A 17,054-nucleotide genomic window follows, 5' to 3' on the forward strand; every position below is an offset into this window, starting at 1 on the left:
GGCGGGGCCGGGGCGGGGCCGGAGCAGCTGGGCCCTGACTGCGCTGCCCCCGCCGGCAGGGGGCTGCATGCTGGAGGTGGAGGAAGTGCTGGTGTCGGAGAGCCCCGCGGCTGCAGCCGCTGTCCTGGCCGAGGACCCGCACACCGTTTTGGTGGAGTTCTCGTCGATGGTGGCGGACACCCAGGAGTACATCATTGAGGTGAGGGTGGGACAGGTGGGACAGGAGGAGCCACGGTGGGTTCAAGGGCAGCCAGCACTGACCTCCGCCCCTGTGCTCAGGCCACCGCGGATGACGCAGAGACCAGTGAAGCCACGGAGATCATTGAGGGCACCCAGACGGAGGTGAGGGGCTGGCTGAGGGTGAGGAGGGGCACCCGCTCCCTGGCGAGGCCCGGGGCTGAGCGCCCGCCCCGCGCCCACCTGCCCGCACCTGCCCGCAGGTGGACAGCCACATCATGAAGGTGGTGCAGCAGATCGTGCACCAGGCTGGCGCAGGGCACCAGATCATCGTACAGAACATGACCGTGGACCAGCAGGCTGGGCTGGGCGCCGAGGCCGCTGCCGACACCATCACCATCGCCACCCCTGAGAGCCTGACGGAGCAGGTGGCCATGACGCTGGCCTCGGCCATCAGTGAGGGCACTGTGCTGACGGCTCGGGCAGGCGCCCATGGCGCTGAGCAGGCCACCGTGACCATGGTGTCGTCAGAGGACATCGAGATCCTGGAGCACGCGGGCGAGCTGGTCATCGCCTCGCCAGAGGGCCAGATCGAGGTGCAGACGGTCATCGTGTAGCAGGGCCGCCAGCTGGGCGGGGCCCGGGTGCAGAGGGGACGGCACAGCGGCCGGGCGTCCAGGAGGATGTCGGGGTGTAAATACAGTTTTTGTTGCTTTACAATAAAACATGAAAAACCCACAGCTTGTGAATGTTGAGGCAGTGGTGTCCCCGGGGTGTCAGCCACCGCCCTGGCAGGTTCCCCACCTGCCACACTTGCCTGCCCAGAGCCAGCTCGCAGCCTCGCGTGCCAGCCTCCCCGCCCAGGAATCCAGCCCGCCTGGCAGTAGCGTGTGGGTGTGCTGGCATCCTGACAAGCATCTTCCTGCCTGCCCTGCCCTCCCAGGGTTCTGAGGCCTCCTGAGGTGGGTGTAGGGGTGCTGCTCCCCAGCTGCCAACCCCAGCCTTTGGTGGGGCTGGGCCTGAGCCCAGACCCCCAGAGCCTGCAGGGTGGGCTGAGCAGGTCCCAGAGAGCTCAGTTCGGCTTTCCGCCCGCCCCAGGTGAGGACGGAGTAGGAGGAGCAGCTGGAAGGAGGGGGCCAGGAAGGGGGCTGGCCTCTCCTGTTTCTGCCTTAGTTTCCCCGGGGGGAATGCAGTTCAAGGAAGCAGATTCTAGGTGACCTAGTTGCTGGGGTGGGGAGGCGGAGGACAAGGCAATGCCCGGTGGTGGGCGTGGCTGATCCTTCTCCCTGAGTCCTGACACCGCCCCTGGGGGCTGGCAGGGCCTTCCTGTTCCTTGGTCCTCAGACAGGCCTGGCTGAGATCTTTTGACTCCTTGCCCTCGGGGTCTCCGTGAAAATGGGAACCAGGAGCTCTGGCGCCCAGCTCTGCCAAGGGGGCGGGACCTAGCGCAGCCTGGCCCCTCCCTGGGCCAGGGCATCAAGTAGCCCCCGGGGCCCTGTGCCAGAGCTACTGCAGGACCGGAGCCTGCGCGGTTCCTCCAGTGTGACAGACCCGCCATCAGCCTGGATCACGGACCCCTAGTCGGATCCAGACCCCGAGCCTTTGGCACAGCCCCATTTACATCCCAGGTGAGTGTCGGGCCGGGCTGGAGCTGGGGCTGGGCGAGAACGGGGTGCCTCTCTTCGGGCCTCGGTTTCCCCTCAGAGTGGGAGGATGGCCATGGACCGAGGGCGCAGCGCATCACCCTGGGGAGCCAGCGAGAGCGCAGGTGGAGGACGCGCCTTTGCGCGGGCCAGCATCGGGTCGGCAGGCTAGTCCGGGTCCCCGTGTCCCCCACCCTGGGCAGGAGCGTGGGTCGGTGTGTGCGGCTGCTGTCGCGCTCACCGGACCTGTCTGCTCCTTCCAGTCCGCCCGCTCCGCTCCATGGGCGGGCCCCGGGCCCTGCTGGCCGCGCTCTGGGCGCTGGGGGTCGCCGGGGCCGCGGAGCTGCGCATCGGAGCCTTCAACATCCAAAGCTTCGGCGACCGCAAGGTGTCGGACCCGGCCCGCGGCAGAGTCATCGCGCAGGTGAGGCCGGGGAACTAGGGCAGGGCGATGAGCGGGGTCGCAGCCAGGCCCGCTGGGTGGGGGTGGGGGGAGCAGGGGGAAGCCCTTCCGAGGAACCTGCCGCGCGTGACACGCCCTGCCGGCCCCTCCCCCAGATCCTGGCTGGCTATGACATCATGCTGGTGCAGGAGGTTCGAGACCTGGACCTGAGCGCCGTGTCCGCGCTTATGGAGCAGATCAACAGGTGCGGCGGGCGGGGCCCCGCGTCGCGACCCCCCTAGTCGGGTCCCCAGGCGTCGGCCCGGTGCCTTGACCCCGGGCCTGCCTGGCCGGTGTCTCCGCAGCGTGTCCGAGCACAAGTACAGCTTCGTGAGCAGCGAGCCCCTGGGTCGCGACCACTACAAAGAAATGTACCTGTTCGTGTACAGGTGAGGGAGCGGGGCCGCGGGGAGGGAGCGCGTGGGGCCAAATGGGGCCACCCCAGTGCTCCCACCGTCCTCTGCCCCAGGGACGACGCGGTGGTTGTCGTGGATACGTATCACTACCCGGACCCGGAGGACGCCTTCAGCCGCGAGCCTTTCGTGGTCAAATTCTCAGCCCCCGGCTCAGGTGAGGCCGACCCCGCCGCTCCCCTCCCGGCAAGCGCCTCGGCTCCCTGCCGGCCCCGCCTCTCCCGGTAGACCCTTCCCTCCCCTGCCGGCCCCACCCCTCCTCGCAGACCCCGCCCCGGCGTCTGACCGCCCCTCCGACGCTGCCTGCAGCTGCCGAGGAGTTCGTGCTGGTCCCACTGCACGCGGCGCCGCACGACGCGGTGGCGGAGATCGACGCTCTCTACGACGTGTACCTGGACGTGATCGACAAGTGGGGCACCGATGTAAGCCCCCGCCCCGGCCCGTCCAGTCTGGGGTCCCGGGCAGGCGCGGCCTGAGCGTCTGGCCAGTCGGAGGTGTGGAGTTCCGCGACCGCTCGGAGGGAGGGCGGCTCGTTGGAGGACCCTGACAGGCTCCGCGCTCCCGCAGGACATCCTGTTCCTGGGCGACTTCAACGCCGACTGCAGCTACGTGCGGGCGCAGGACTGGGCCTCCATCCGTCTGCGCAGCAGCGAGATCTTCAAGTGGCTCATCCCAGACAGTGTCGACACCACGGTGGGCAACTCGGACTGCGCCTACGACCGCATCGTGGCCTGCGGCGCGCGGCTGCGGAGGAGCCTGAAGCCGCAGTCGGCCGCTGTGGACGACTTCCAGGGGGAATTCGGCCTGGACCAGGGTCAGGTAAGTGCTGGGGCGGCGGGAGGGGTGGGGGGGTGGTGGGGCGCCCGGTCCTGGGGTTCTGGGGCTACCCGGGCACAGGCAGGTGAGGCCGGCTCCCTGCACCCAGGGCTGGTCTGGCCAGTGTCCAACCTCAGCTTCCTTGCAGAGGGTTTGCCCTGGCGCCTGGGGCACTCCTGCCTGCTCCAAGGTTTACAGAGGTTCAGTCCCAGCTGAGAATATTCTGGGAAGGTGGGCTTCTGGCTGCTGAGTCTCTGCATCTCCCCCACGTGGGGGCCCACCGCTGGCAGCACCACCAGCAAGCAGGGTGTCTACGGGTGGCTTGCTTGATCAAAAGACCCTTCCCCACAAATGCAGTGGTGGGGTGGGAATGCTGCCCCCCAGGCCCCTGAGGCTCTCCCCACCCTGCATCCGTCCAGGCTCTGACCATCAGTGACCACTTTCCTGTGGAGGTGACCCTCAAGTCCAGCTGACCGCCCGAGGCCTGGCCCGAGGCCTGCAGACTGCGGCCACCAGCGAGTCCACAGGGCAGGGCCAGCTAGGCCTGGGTGCCAGCACCCACTCTTCTGGACAAGTGGCCATGGACACGTTACGAGGCACCTGGAGCCTCAGTTTCCCCATTTGTAAAATGGGACGTGACGCTACCTCAGGACTGTTGTGAAGAGTCCCCCACACAGCCCAGTGTGCACACGCAATAAACGCTGCTCTCAGTGTGGTACAAACACGCCGCTCCCAGCCTCCGCGTCCTTTCTTAGGACTCGACCCTTCTGCGTTTGTGGCTCAGCCTGGCAGCCAGGTGGGTCTGTGGTCCTAGCCCCCTTAGGGGACAGGGACAGCCTGGTCTGCCTATGTCATGTCCTGCTGGGAATGGCCACCCCCAGACCACGCTGGCTCCAGATGGTAGCCTGTCTGGGGGTGCCCCCCGTTCTTTGTGCAAACTGTAACTGCCTCCAAGACCCTGTACTGTAGTGTGAGGTGGGCAGGCCGGTGGGCTCAGTGCTCACAGTCACCAGGCCTGTCTCAGGCACCCGTCCCTGTCCCTGTCAGGGGCCCTGCCCCACCCAACACAGAAGGGAGAGGCCACGGATGCTGCCACTATGCCCCCAGCTGGCTGGGTGCCCTGGGGTATTCAGGGAGCCCTGGGGTCAGTGGGGCTGGACTCCCCTCCCAGCCCAGACAGGCGGGTTGCACCCCTCACCCCCTTCCACGCTGCTGTCCTGTGTAGTCTGTCCCCAGGGGTCCTGGGCTGGGAGGGACTAGCCAGGCACAGGAGGGTGGCCTCAGTCCCTGGGTGAACCACTCGCCCTTCGGTGGGATACAGGAGGTGTGTTCCTGGTTTGTGAAGCATCTCATCTTTGGCGACCAAAGAATCGTTTCAGAAGCAGGATTTGGGGACTGGCTTGAATCGTATGGGAGGAAAAATATTTGTTTCAAGGGTTTGGATAAGTTCTTTTCTTGCAAAAGTTTCCTACAATAAGACCTTGAATACTCGGCATAGAACCCTTTACAACAAGAGATGCTTCTCGTTACCTCTGTGTCCCTAAATTTCCCTGGGTCCCTGTGCACACGCTCCATCCAAATGACCAAAAGCGGCAGCCAGGAGCTTTGGTTGGGGGAGGGCTGGGGGAGTCCCACGTGGATCACCAGGGCCCATGGCCACCTGGCCTCCAACACCAGCAAGCAGGCAGCCCAGAGGTCTGGGAGGGGTACCCCAAGAACTTTATTCACGATTCTGCTTTGGGGGGAGTGCTCAGGGCCCCGCCTGCCCCCCATAATTCCCAGGTTGGGGCATCACAGCCAGGTTGGGGTGTCACCATCCTTCACCACCCTGCCAGGCAGAAAAGGCACTTTTGGGGGTGGTGGGGGCCTCAGGACACTGGGCGACAGAGAACAGGGCCTTCCAGGAAGACGATCAGCAAAACAAACTCAAGTGCCGTTTACACGGAAATATACCTTGTTGAAAGCCATCTGGAGCCAGAGGGCCCGTGGAGGAGTGCCTCTGGCTAAGACCCCACTGGGGCGGCCACACCCTTAACCTTTCTTCTGTCTGAGCTTCTGTAGGTAGGTCTGCAGGGCCCTCTGGATGGAGTCTTGTGAGATGAGGCCGACAAAGCTCTGGATGTCGGCCTCCCTCTGCTTCACCAGCTGGTCCACGGTCGGCTTCCGCATCATAGTCTTTGTCAGCTGCCGAGCATGATCTACAGACAGTGAGGCTGTGTGAAAACCTGCCTCCGGGGGCGGCGGCCTCGTGCTCCACCTTCCCAAGAGCTCACACACAAACTCAGGTAGAAAACTCAGAAGACACGGATCACCAAGGGGACCATGGAAACCACCTGTTTCCGGCAGCCCGCTGACTCCTTCTCAACAGGCAGGATGCTGCTGTAGGGAGTGCCTTCCGAACCTGTTCTCTGCACTGGCTGTTATTACCCAGAACATCCTGCCTGTCAGGAAACGTACTTCGACAACATAATTAGTAGGTGTCCGGTGTTCAGCCACTCATCTGTACAGGAGCCGGCAGACCGGCCGGCCACCTCGTTTTGTACGGTCTGCAGTGGCTTTTCCATTTTTAAATGGTTGAGGAAAAAAATCAAAATCAGAATATTTTGTCATATGTGGGAATTATATGAAATTCGCATTTCAGTGTCCAAGTTTTATTGGCGTACCACCACGCCTATCCATTTACATATTTTCTACGGCTGTTTTCGAGCTACTACGGACAGAGACCATATGCCCCCTCAAAGCCAAAATTCTCCCTGGCTCTTTGCAGAAAAAGTCTGCTGATCCCTGGAGTGTATCATAATCTACTTAACTGGCCTTGTCTCTGTAAACAGACAAGCAGCTGTTTCCACCACCACCAGCTGCTGGTGGGTCCATTCCAACTCGTGTGTCAGAATAGAACTGTGCTCCATAGGGTTTCCAATGGCTGATTTTTCAGAAGTAGATTGCCAGGCCTTTCTTCCTAGTCCATCTTAGTCTGGAGGCTGCTGAAGCCTGTTCAGCATCCCAGCAACACACAAGCCTCCTCCCCTGACGGATGGTGCCTGCACATAATGTCTCCCGCATAGCAGGCGAGAGTTCTACCACGGACCCACCACTGCCCGGCCTCCAATCAGTTGCTGCTGAGTTGACTTTGACTCATGGCAACCCCACGTGTGTCAGGGTTTTCTGTGGCTGATGTTTCAGAAGTAGATCACCAAGCCTTTCTTCTGAGGCACCTCTGGGTGAATTCGAACCTCCAACCTTTTGGTTAGTAGGCAAGCAGCTAACTGTTTGCACCACCCAGGGGCTCCCAGCTGTGCCCAGCCCTCTGCTGTTATGAGCAGTCCTGGCCATTCACAGTGACTTTCTGCCTGCGGACTTCCTGGTCTCCCTAGGCAGTCATGGTGGCGTGGGAGGAGGGCCCCCCCACCATCTGTGCCCGGAGCCCTCCCCTGTGTGCTTCACCTGGGATGGCCAGCCACTGGGCCATGACGGACAGGGCTGCGCTCTGCAACTGCTCCTCCGGAACCACCTGGTCCACTATGCCCACCTGGAGGGCCTTGGCGGGCGGGAACAGCGTTCCCAGCTGCAGGGCCTGCTCCGCGGCGCGGTGCCCAACCGTGTTCACCAGTGTGTCCTTGAACCTGGAAGGCGGACACCACTTGCGTGGGACCCTGGGCAGGGCTGGTTACTGGGGACAAGCCCATGGTCCCATGGCCCCGGTCTCACCAGAAGGGGGCGATGATGCCCAGCTGGGTCTCGTTCAGCCCGATGGTGTACTTGGGGTTGTCAGCCATGACTCGGTAGTCACAGGTCAGGGAAGCCAGACAGCCTCCTGCGGGGCAGGCTCCCTGCAGGAGCAAGCGAGACCACCACGCACTGGGGGTGCAACCCTGCTCCAGGTGGGGCCCCCGGGGCGCCCAGCACCGGCCGCAGGGGCGTGAGCCCTCAGCCGCCCCAGGGGGCTGCACCCACACTGTCTCAAGTGTGCAAGGCTGCCGGCCGCAGGGACAGAAAACTATGCTTTCTGTAACCCCTAACTTAGCGGAGCGATCACTTTCACTCTGGAGCTTCAGTCTGGATGCTAAAGAGCTGAGGGAGCCTTTCACGTCCTGCCCGCTGTGGCCACAGCCATGCCTGCGCCCAGCCCCTCCACAGGCCCCGGGACCTCAGCTCGCCTTGTCCTTGTCTCTTGCACCCGCTGCCCCAGACTGAGACCAGAAGTCGATGTCGGTGGCTCCTGGTCTCCAGGCCGCTGCATCCTGCCTGTGCCACACGCCCTAAGTCCCCTCCTCCCAGATGTCCTCACACCCTCTGGGGATCACCCTGGCCTCCAGTCCCTGGGCCTCCCCTTCCCAGGGAAGGCCACAGAGATATTTCCAAAACATGGCCCCCTCCTTCCCGCGCTGCCCTCTGCCAGGCCAGCCTCGCCCCCGCCCCAGTGAGCCAGTCGCCCCTCAGGCAGCCTGCTTTCGCCACGGTGGTCTGTCATGGAACGTTTACCCATGACTTATGTCTGGGGGTCTCCCTGACTGCCCCCTGCCCTCCTGGGCATGGCTGTGCCCTGACACTCACGTTGATGGCAGCCACCAGCACCTTGCTGGACTGGTAGAGCCGCAGCCACAGCTCCTGCACAGCCTCCCAGTACTTGGCATAGTGGGCTGGGTTCCGCCCGCACATTTCTGTCAGGTCCAGGCCGGCCAAGAAGATGCCAGGGTTTTCCTTGGGGGGTAGGGGACATGATTTACCCTCAAAGGGCCAGGCGAGCCACAGGCCCTGTGCCGGTGGGAGATGGTGCTGCGGGACACAGCGTGGAAGGAGGGGCTGGCTGTGCCCTGGGCCCTGCACAGGTGTGAGCACAGTCCGGAGAAGGGTCAGGAAGGCATACGTGCTCTGCGGATGAGCCAGTCCCAGCAAGGCTACTGGGGGGAAGGGCGGGACCAACTAGGACAGAAGAGGTGCCGGCAGGCAGGACTGAGGGCGCTGGTCACGTGTGCATGGAGTTCTGGGTATCTGGCGAGCACACAGACTGGGGGAAGTGGCCCCAGGCAGTCACATGGGAAAGCCCAGTCACGGCCCCTCCCCTGAATTGAGACCAATGGCGTCAGTGGGGAGGAGGGGGGCCGTCTAGGGAATAGTCTCCTGGCTGCACAGGCCTGGGCTGGGGCCCACAGTGCGTCTGCCCGACCGTCCACCTGTGCCAACAGCAGGCCCTGCCTCACTCTTAGTGTTGACACCTCTGCGTGTGGACCTGGCCTGAGTGATGGCATTACACTTGGGGTCCCCCGGGTCCCCCAGACGTTAGGTGCGCATACGGCTGTGATGACAATGCCGCGGACAGCCTTGTCGTTCTCCAGCTTCTCCAGGCTGATGACCAGCTCCATCAGCATCTCCAGGCTGAGGGCGTTCACGGGAGGATTCCTGAATTTCAGCACAGCGACCCCTAATAGGAAAGTGCAGACGAGACACGCCAAATTCAGCAATGGGAAAGTGCCGCTGTCAGCACTGCCATGGGGAGGGGAGCCCCACGGCCACCGGGGGGAGCCCCACGTCCATGGGGGAGCCACATGGCTGAGTATTCATTTAGAAACTGAGGTGAAGTTCACGTAACATCAAACTAACCATTTTAAAGTGAACAATTCAATGGCATTTAGTGTGTTTACAATGTCTTATAGCCACCACCTCGCTCTAGCTCCAAAATGTTTAACAGCCCAAAAGGAGACCCTGTGCCCATTAAGTAGCCGCTCCCCACCTCCCCTCCCCCAGCCCCTGCTTTTTTTCTCTCTAGATTTCCCAACTCTCAACACTTCGTGTACGTTGAATCACACAGTATTTGTCCTTTCGTGTCTGGCTGATTTCTCTGGGCATAATGTTTTCAAGGTTCCTCCATGTGGTCGCATGAGTCGGAGCTTCCTTCTCCTTTTATGGCTGAATAAATACCCTGTTGTGTAAATATACTACGTTTGGGTTTCTTTCCAGTGACGAAAACGTTTAAAACAAACGAGAACAAGATGATCATAAAAATATTAATTGCAAATAAGATCCTAAAGCTGCCAATGGTCCCCCATCCACTTTAAAAGTGTTGTCTTAAATTGCACGGGTGTCTGGATGTCTGTGATGCAGTCCAGTTAAACTGCCCAAAGGGGAAGTCATGTCGTCAAAATGCCCATGTGACAGCCCCCTTACCCTCTGCAGACCTTCTACCCTAGGGCCTGGCAAGCATTTTCTGTAAAGGGTCAGGGAGTAAATATTTTCAGCTTCACAGGCTATACAATTGCTGTCACAACTACTCATCTCTGCCGCTGTAGTGTGCAAAAGCGATAATAGATGATGTGTGAACAAGCATGGCTGTCTGTCAATAAAACTTTATTTACAAAAATAGGAGGTGGGCCAGATTTGCCCACCCCCGTGGCGCAGTGGGTAAGGTGCTCGGCTGGTAACCGAAAGGCCAGTGGTTTGAACCCACCAGCCACTCTGTGGGAGAAAGATGTGGCAGTCTGCTTCTGTAAAGATTACAGCCTTGGAGACCCTGTGGGGCAGTTCTGCTCTGTCCTGCGGGTCACTAGGAGTTGGAATAGACTGCATGGCAGCGCGTTTTGGTTTTTTCACTCTGTAGCATTTTTGGATTTTTTTTAAAAGGAGAAAGTTGTCAGATGCCTGTTGGTGAATGCTAACTGTCATGTTTACACAGAGACTCTGTCTCTGAACCCAGCATGTTGACAACGAAGGTAATAGCCGGAACTCTCTGCTCAGCTCCATGGGGCCCGGCAGCCTCCAGCAGAGAGAGGGATCCAGAAGGTTTTCTTTCCTCCCCACAGAGCAGGGCAGTGCATAGACTCCATTAAGCTTTTGTTGAGACAGGAAGGGATAAAAATGAATTTGGATCCTAAAGGGATAGACTCGTTCCCCTCTGTATCCCGCTCAAGGTTTTTCTCCCTCAAATCCGTCGAGAACCACAGTATAAAGACAGAAAAGCTTGGAGAGGACAAGGCCCCTGAGCACAAAAAACAAATCCCGAAGAGGATGCAACCCGTCTCCGGAGACCGTTGAGTCGGCCCCCAACTCATAGGAACCCCATGCCCAATGGAATGAAGTGCTGCCTGGTCCTGTGCCACCCGCATGATCAGCTGTGGATCAGACCGTTGTGATCCAAAGGGTTTTCATGGGCTCATTTTCGAAAGTAGATCACCAGGCCTTTCTTCCTAGCCTGTCTCAGTCTGGAAGCCCCACTGAAACCTGTTCAGCCTCAGAGGAAAACACAACCTCTACAGACAGACAAGTTGTCATCAAAATTAAAATCAACCCTACAACCTGATTTAATGCCGTCAGCCCTGTCATTCCGTTCTGGGCAAAGGTTGAGCATCTCTTTGTCCTCTGCCCCACATGGAGGGGACACCAGCAAAGGTTGTGTCCCCCGAATCTGGGGTCTGACCTCTTGTATTTTTGTTATTGTTTTGTTATTGATGAAGGTTTACAGAACAAACTAGCTTCTCATTAAACAATTAGTACACATATTGTTTTGTGACATTGGTTACCAACCCCACATGTCAACACTCTCCCTTCTCCACCTTGGGTTCCCTATTACCAGCTTTCCTGTCCCCTCCTGCCTTCTAGTCCTTGTCCCTGGGCTGGTGTGCCCCTTTAGTCTGGTTTTGTTTTATGGGCCTGTCTAATCTTTGGCTGAAGGGTGAACCTCAGGAGTGACTTCATTACTGAGCTAAAAGGGTGTCCAGGGGCCATACTCTCGGGGTTTCTCCAGTCTCTGTCAGGCCAGTAAGTCTGGTCTTTTTTTGTGAGTTAGAATTTTGTTGTACATTTTTCTCCAGCTCTGTCCGGGACCCTCTGTTGTGATCCCTGTGAGAGCAGTCAGTGGTGGTAGCCGGGCACCACCTAGTTGTACTGGACTCAGTCTGGTGGAGGCCGTGGTAGTTGTGGTCCATTAGGGTCTGACCTCTTCGGAAAAGATGGTTAGTGGACTTTGTTATAGTTGTTTTTCCTTCAAGATGTCACCAGCTTCTCCTTGAGTCTGTTGGATGTTGTATTTCATCGGTGTGCTGAATTCCTCTCTGCTGTTCTTTTTTCTCAGGCAGCATGTCCTCTGTCATTGTGGGAGAAGGAAGTGGCCTCAGCTTCTTCACTTGAGGGTTGAGTAAAGACTTGTGTTTTGGGGTTGTGCTGTGACTAACGTCCAAGGACCAGATGTGCAAGGAGAAGCTCTAATGGGCGCAGCCTGGGGTGCTCAGGTGTACGCTCATCGAAGGATAAAACAGTAAAAGCCGGTTGCTGTGGAGTCGATTCTGACTCATGGTGACCCCATGTGTGTCAGAGTAGAACTGTGCTCCGCAGGGTTTCAGTGGCTGATTTCTCAGTAGATCACCAGGGCTTTCTTCTGAGGCGCCTCTGGTTGGACTCGAACCTCCAACCTTTCGGTAGGAGTGAGTGCGTTAACCATTTGCACCACCCAGGGACACCTGTTTAAGGACAGAAGTTAAAAATATCGAGGCCAAATATTCTTAGAAGCTCCTCTAGGTCTGTCATTCATTCTGCCAGCAGCAGAGTGCCCCCAAGTGGCCAGCACGGGAAAAACAGGAGGGACAGGGCCAGCCCTCAGGGACATAGCAGCTGCTGGCTCAAGTCACCTGTTCTGGCTTTCTGTCCCAAGGGCAGAACCCAAGGGCTTCAGAGACACCACCATTTGTTTAACAAGCACGTCCCTGATGACCTCGGAAGCCTCTGGGTGATCAGCGCAAACCACTCCCCAGGAATGAGGACGGAGTCTTGAAGGCCAGTGGACTCTTTTGGAACCTCTCACTTATCAGGAAGAGGCCGTGATTAACTGGCTGGGTGTATATACCGTTACGTGTAAGAAACGAACAATCAAAACTTCCAGAAACGAGATCCCCTAACTGCATTTAGAGGGTGTCATAGATTGAATCGTGTCCCCCAAAAATATGTGCATCAGTTTGGCTAGGCCATGATTCCCAGTGTTGCGTGACTGTCCACCACTTTGTCATCTGATGTGATTTTCCTGTGTATTGTAAATCCTATCTCTATGATGTTAATGGGATGGGATTAGTGGCAGTTACGCTGATGAAGCAGGACTCAATCTACAAGATTAGATTTTGTTTTAAACCAATCTCTTTTGAGATATAAAGAGAGAAGCGAGCAGAGAGACATGGGGACATCATACCACCAAGAAAGCAGCGCTGTGAGCAGAGCACGTCCTTTGGACTCGGGATTCCTGTGCGGAGAAGCTCCTAGACCAAGGGAAGATTGATGACAAGGACCTTCCTCCAGAGGCTACAGAGAGAGAAAGCCTTCCCCTGGAGCTGGCATCCCGAATTCGGACTTCTACCCTACTAGACCGTGAGAGAATAAACTTCTCTTTGTTAAAGCCATCCTCCTGTGGTATTTCTGTTATAGCAGCACTAGATGACAAAGACAGAGAGGAAGTTTCAGTAATGTACCTGAAGTCTGGTGGACACTGTTCCTTTATTATTCTGGGCATAGAGGAGCCTCCTGGGGCAAAGTCCAGAAATCACTGGGGGAAAGGTAAGGAGGCCAGCAGTCAGCATGAGTCACCTCAAAGGAATCTGGATGAAGCTGGACACCATGAGGTGAGTGGCCGGTGGGCACCAAATAGATGCTTCATGAATGGGGTGTCGAGCTGAATCTAAAATCAGCTTAATGACGGCACTTTAATAAAATCATTTTTAAGGCACTTCATTTACTGTCATCATCCCAGCCTCCAGATGCTTTAAGATGCTAACTGGATCTTAGCATTTCCATTTCACAACATAGAACTTTTCTCAGGGAGTAGGGACAGAACCACCCTACAGAGCACAGTTCTACTCTGACACACATGGGATCACCATGAGCTGGAATTGTCTCCACAGCAACTGGTTTGGTTTGGTTTTTTTAGGGACAGAACTAGTAGGCCCGGTTTTCTGACCCCAAACTCTACTTTCTACCGCACTAAGCCACTGACGAGCCACTCACCTGTCTATCTGATGTACTGTGGTGGCTAGTGCGTTACTGTAGTACTGGAAGCTGTGTCACCAGTATTTCAAAACACCAACAAGGTTACCCATGGCGGACACGTTTCAGTGGAGCTTCCAGACTAAGACAAACTAGGAAGAAGGACCTGGAGATCTACTTCTGAAAATTAGCCTATGAAAACCCTATGGATCAAAACAAAATACTGTCCGACAGAGTGCTGGAAAGTGAGTCCTTAGGTTGGAAGGCACTCAAAATACAGTGGCTGCACCAATGGACCCGAGCATGCCAACGATCACAAAGATGGTGCAAGACTAGGCAATGTTTTGCTCTACTGTACATGTAAGACAATAGTCTCCAGGCTGAGGAAAATTCTACTGCCTCACGCAGCTTGCTTGGCACGCCCCGTAACTTTACATTAAAATCCTGGTTCCTTTGCTTGGCACACCATGGAACCTTGGTGGCACAGTAGTTAAGAGCTTGGCTGCTAACCAAACAGTCTGCAGTTTGAATCCACCAGCCGCTCCTTGGAAACTCCATGGGGCAGTTCTACTCTGTCTTAGAGGGTCCCTATGAATCAGAATCGACTCGACAGCAACGGGTTTTTCATTTGGCATGCCCTATAGCTTTACATTAAATTCCTGGCTCAACTCTCCTTAAACGCTGCCCAAAACTAGAGGAAATTGGTGGAAACCAGTTTAGGTGCCATGCTGACATTAGGATAACCTTTTAGACCTCATACATAGTAACTTCTCTGCCTCTGGGTGGAGTTTAACCGCCATTTTCTGAACATGCGATGCATGAAGTTATATGTAAACCCCACTGTGCTTGCGTAGTATGATTAAAAATGTTGCTGATGTAACTTGTATGAATTTCTAATTTGTACATCCCTTAAAAGTAACATTTCCCTTTGCTCTCGCTGAGCAGTCTTGGCAGCAGCAGCCCTGACTGTTCCTTTCCTTGCACAACAAAATAAAGGTACCTTTCCCCACTCTTCCACCTCAGTCTCTCGTTTACTGGCTGAGACGAATCTCGCTGAGTAGAACCTGGGGTTTCCACCGGACAACACACAGGCCAACCAGACAGCAACTAACAGTATCGAGCCATGACAGTCAGCGAATTGGGACTTGGTGGGGTGGGGAAGCAGTCTGATAGCAGTGTGGAAGCCACGTGTGGTGTGGGGCGGGACAGGGGATGTTAGAGGAAGGCTGAGGCTGCAGCCCTGTTTGAGGAGTATGGCGACCCCCACCAGCCCACAGCAGGGCCCCTATCTTGAAAGGCTGAGCCCCAGAGCTGGGAGACCTGGGGAAGCATCTCCTCAGGGCCAGTTCTAGAGTCCTCCCGGCTGGGGAAAGCAGTTTATCTTCAACAAGCAGTTTATCTTCAACTGTCCAGTTTTAAGACTTAAAAGTTTGAAGATCTGTTCTGATGAGGCGGTGAGGTTAACAGGGCTTCCTCCTCTGTGGCCTCTGCCGCTGATGGATAAAACACCATGGGCTCTGTGCCACATTAGAGTCAGAAAACTGAAACCATTTTATTCCAAACTATGTCCAATTATTTTCTATTTTCAATTTAATAGTCTAAAGGGTCCCATTCCCAAACTTTTCTTTAATACAATAATTTATTTATAAAGAACTGTTTTAGAAACAAAGAAACTCAGAAGAAAAAAATGATTAAAGTATCCCTTCTCGTAGATAAGGCAACTAATGCCCAGTATACCTCAAAATCCTTTACCAAAGGAGACAGCTTGATAAATTCTAGTTCAGGCTTGGGTTTTTTTTTTTTGGTGTGTGTATGTGTGTATATGTTACTTTTTCTTCTTTTTCTTTTCATTTGCTTCCACCTTAAGCTTAAGTTCCTCAGCTGTAAGTGTTCCCAGTTTCTTATTCTTTGCTTTCTTAATCTTTTCTTTGATGGCAGCCACATCAATCTGAGTTTCAACAGAAGCTTCCTTGGGTTTCACAACTGGTTTTTCTTTAGGTGGAATAAAAGCTTTCTCTCTTTCCTCTTGCCTCTTACTGAGCTTCCGCTTGTTTAGCCTTTATTGCTTCCATTTTCTGTCGCTTCTTCTGACTTGCCTTCAAAAAGTATTCGCCACTAGCCAATTCTTTATCAATCTGACTTTCTGGCTGTGGTGGTGGGAATGGTGTATATTCTCTCTTAACAGTTTTCTTCTTCGGTTCCTTGCGTTTGTTCACATTTTTGTGTTTGAACTGTGGCAAAAATCTTGCCCAACTTTGTGATCTTAATTCAGAATCTTTCGCCAATTCTTGTTTAATCATTAAGGTTTTAACGTTATATATTGGATGAATATTTTTCATAGTATCTAGGAATACTTTCCAAACTTCTTTTAAGCCGCCGAAGGGTCCAATGGCTGATGTCGTGTTTCCCTGAACCGTAATGTAACAGCTTGTTAACAGTTCCAATGCCTTCAACGTAGATCCTTTGGGATGAATAAGCCGTTGTCTTCTTTTTACAAATCTTTATTTCGTACTAAAGAACCTATTTTAATGATGTCACATGCAACATCATCCTGAAGAATTCGTACTGCCTGCTCAGATGAAACACTCCTTGCTAAAAGTTTTATTAACTCTCTGGCCCTAATGATGATATATGGATGAAATGTCTTCTTCGTTGTACAAACAGTCACGCTGCCCTCAATCAGGTCCAAGGCTGCATTAACATGATGTTCATTCAAGGCTTTCTGCACCAATGGCCAGCATTCTCTCAGGTAAGCCTCTCTATATTTTGGAAACAAAGTTGCAAAACTGCTCTCCTCCAAGCGGCCTCTCCGATTGTCCTCTTTGGAAAAGGCTAGTTCTTTCCAACCATCAGGAACAGTGAGGAGTTCTTAGTTACCGTTTTCTGCTTACGAAACTGGTACATTTAACGAGGAAGACGCCATCTTAACCCCATCCCCAAACTTTAAAAACAGAAATATTTTTATCTTCATAATGAACTGGGAAACCAACCAACCAACCATGCCAGCAGTTATCACACCTGTGTGATGACCATTAATTTTAAATGCAAGGGAACTAACCTGAAAACAGAGCTCTGGGTCTGGCGCCAGGTGAGTTCTACCACCCGGGCAGGATGCACGTTTTACCTTTATCCCCCTTGGCAGGAAACCCTGGTGGCCCGTGGTTAAGAGCTACAGCTGCAAACCAAAAGGTCGGCGGTTCAAATCCACCAGGCCCTCCTTGGAAACCCTATGGGGCTGTTATACTTTGTCCTATAGGGTCGCTATGAGTCGGAATTGTCTCGACGGCAACGGGTTTGGTTTTTCTTTAAAGGCAGGAAATCGGTGCCCGGCCACCTGCCAGTATCGCTCCAAACCAACCTCTGAAACCCGGGGCGCTCGCCCCCTTACCTGCCGCTGGGCCCGCCTCCACCAGCACCCGGTGGCTCATGGCGCGCCGCGCGCCCTCCCCGCCGCCTGTGGTCGCCCTTCCGAGCGCCGCGCTCCGGAGCCGGGCCCCTGAGGACGGCACACGGCCGGTTAGCCCCAGGACCCCCAGACCCCGCTCCTCACCACCCCGTGCCCCCTTGCACGCTGACTTTGGCCCCTCGTCCCCGCCATGTCCCCCG

At 55.7% G+C, this 17,054-nt stretch overlaps 3 protein-coding genes and 1 pseudogene across 5 annotated transcripts in view; 2 read left to right on the forward strand and 2 right to left on the reverse strand.

Annotated features, from left to right (window-relative positions):
* E4F1 (E4F transcription factor 1) overlaps positions 1–994 on the forward strand; it is a 9,902-nt gene extending 8,908 nt beyond the window's left edge. The window contains exons 12-14 of one of the 3 annotated variants that reach the window (XM_004373180.2): positions 60–199; positions 280–342; positions 441–994. In XM_004373180.2, the coding sequence (XP_004373237.1) occupies positions 60–199; positions 280–342; positions 441–794 (557 nt within the window). In that variant the 3' untranslated portion in view covers positions 795–994. The remainder of the gene's footprint in view (positions 1–59; positions 200–279; positions 343–440) is intronic. The other 2 variants (XM_012554599.2, XM_023728392.1) reach the window with 2 other exon arrangements.
* Positions 995–2,060: 1,066 nt separating this feature from the next.
* DNASE1L2 (deoxyribonuclease 1 like 2) lies at positions 2,061–4,165 on the forward strand. The gene is made up of 7 exons (XM_004373398.3): positions 2,061–2,244; positions 2,379–2,467; positions 2,568–2,651; positions 2,732–2,832; positions 2,985–3,097; positions 3,243–3,494; positions 3,911–4,165. The coding sequence occupies exons 1-7, from the start codon at positions 2,101–2,103 to the stop codon at positions 3,962–3,964; spliced, it is 837 nt and encodes a 278-aa protein (XP_004373455.1). The 5' UTR covers positions 2,061–2,100; the 3' UTR covers positions 3,965–4,165.
* Positions 4,166–5,195: 1,030 nt separating this feature from the next.
* ECI1 (enoyl-CoA delta isomerase 1) lies at positions 5,196–16,952 on the reverse strand. Its single transcript, XM_023728401.1, has 6 exons — positions 16,837–16,952; positions 8,786–8,913; positions 8,046–8,192; positions 7,200–7,321; positions 6,936–7,114; positions 5,196–5,689 (listed from the first exon to the last, which is right to left on the reverse strand). The coding sequence occupies exons 1-6, from the start codon at positions 16,874–16,876 to the stop codon at positions 5,523–5,525; spliced, it is 783 nt and encodes a 260-aa protein (XP_023584169.1). The 5' UTR covers positions 16,877–16,952; the 3' UTR covers positions 5,196–5,522.
* On the reverse strand, positions 15,020–16,449 carry LOC105756101 (KRR1 small subunit processome component homolog pseudogene; annotated as a pseudogene).
* Positions 16,953–17,054: the final 102 nt, after the last annotated feature.

Source organism: Trichechus manatus, unplaced genomic scaffold (genome assembly GCF_000243295.1).
Source record: "Trichechus manatus latirostris isolate Lorelei unplaced genomic scaffold, TriManLat1.0 scaffold00024, whole genome shotgun sequence".
In the NCBI taxonomy this organism is placed as follows: Eukaryota; Metazoa; Chordata; class Mammalia; order Sirenia; family Trichechidae; genus Trichechus; species Trichechus manatus.

What these genes read in the sequence shown, in the direction of transcription:
- ECI1 (XM_023728401.1), bottom strand. Translation starts at nt 16,876, where the DNA reads ATGAGCCACCGGGTGCTGGTGGAGGCGGGCCCAGCGGCAG. An exon ending in GGAGGCGGGCCCAGCGGCAG is followed by an intron (nt 8,914 to 16,836) that starts GTAAGGGGGCGA and finishes CTTTCCTATTAG; the next exon opens with GGGTCGCTGTGCTGAAATTC. An exon ending in CCAGTGGCTGGCCATCCCAG is followed by an intron (nt 5,690 to 6,935) that starts GTGAAGCACACA and finishes CACTGTCTGTAG; the next exon opens with ATCATGCTCGGCAGCTGACA.
- DNASE1L2 (XM_004373398.3), top strand. Translation starts at nt 2,101, where the DNA reads ATGGGCGGGCCCCGGGCCCTGCTGGCCGCGCTCTGGGCGCTGGGGGTC. An exon ending in TCGACAAGTGGGGCACCGAT is followed by an intron (nt 3,098 to 3,242) that starts GTAAGCCCCCGC and finishes GCGCTCCCGCAG; the next exon opens with GACATCCTGTTCCTGGGCGA. An exon ending in TCGGCCTGGACCAGGGTCAG is followed by an intron (nt 3,495 to 3,910) that starts GTAAGTGCTGGG and finishes GCATCCGTCCAG; the next exon opens with GCTCTGACCATCAGTGACCA.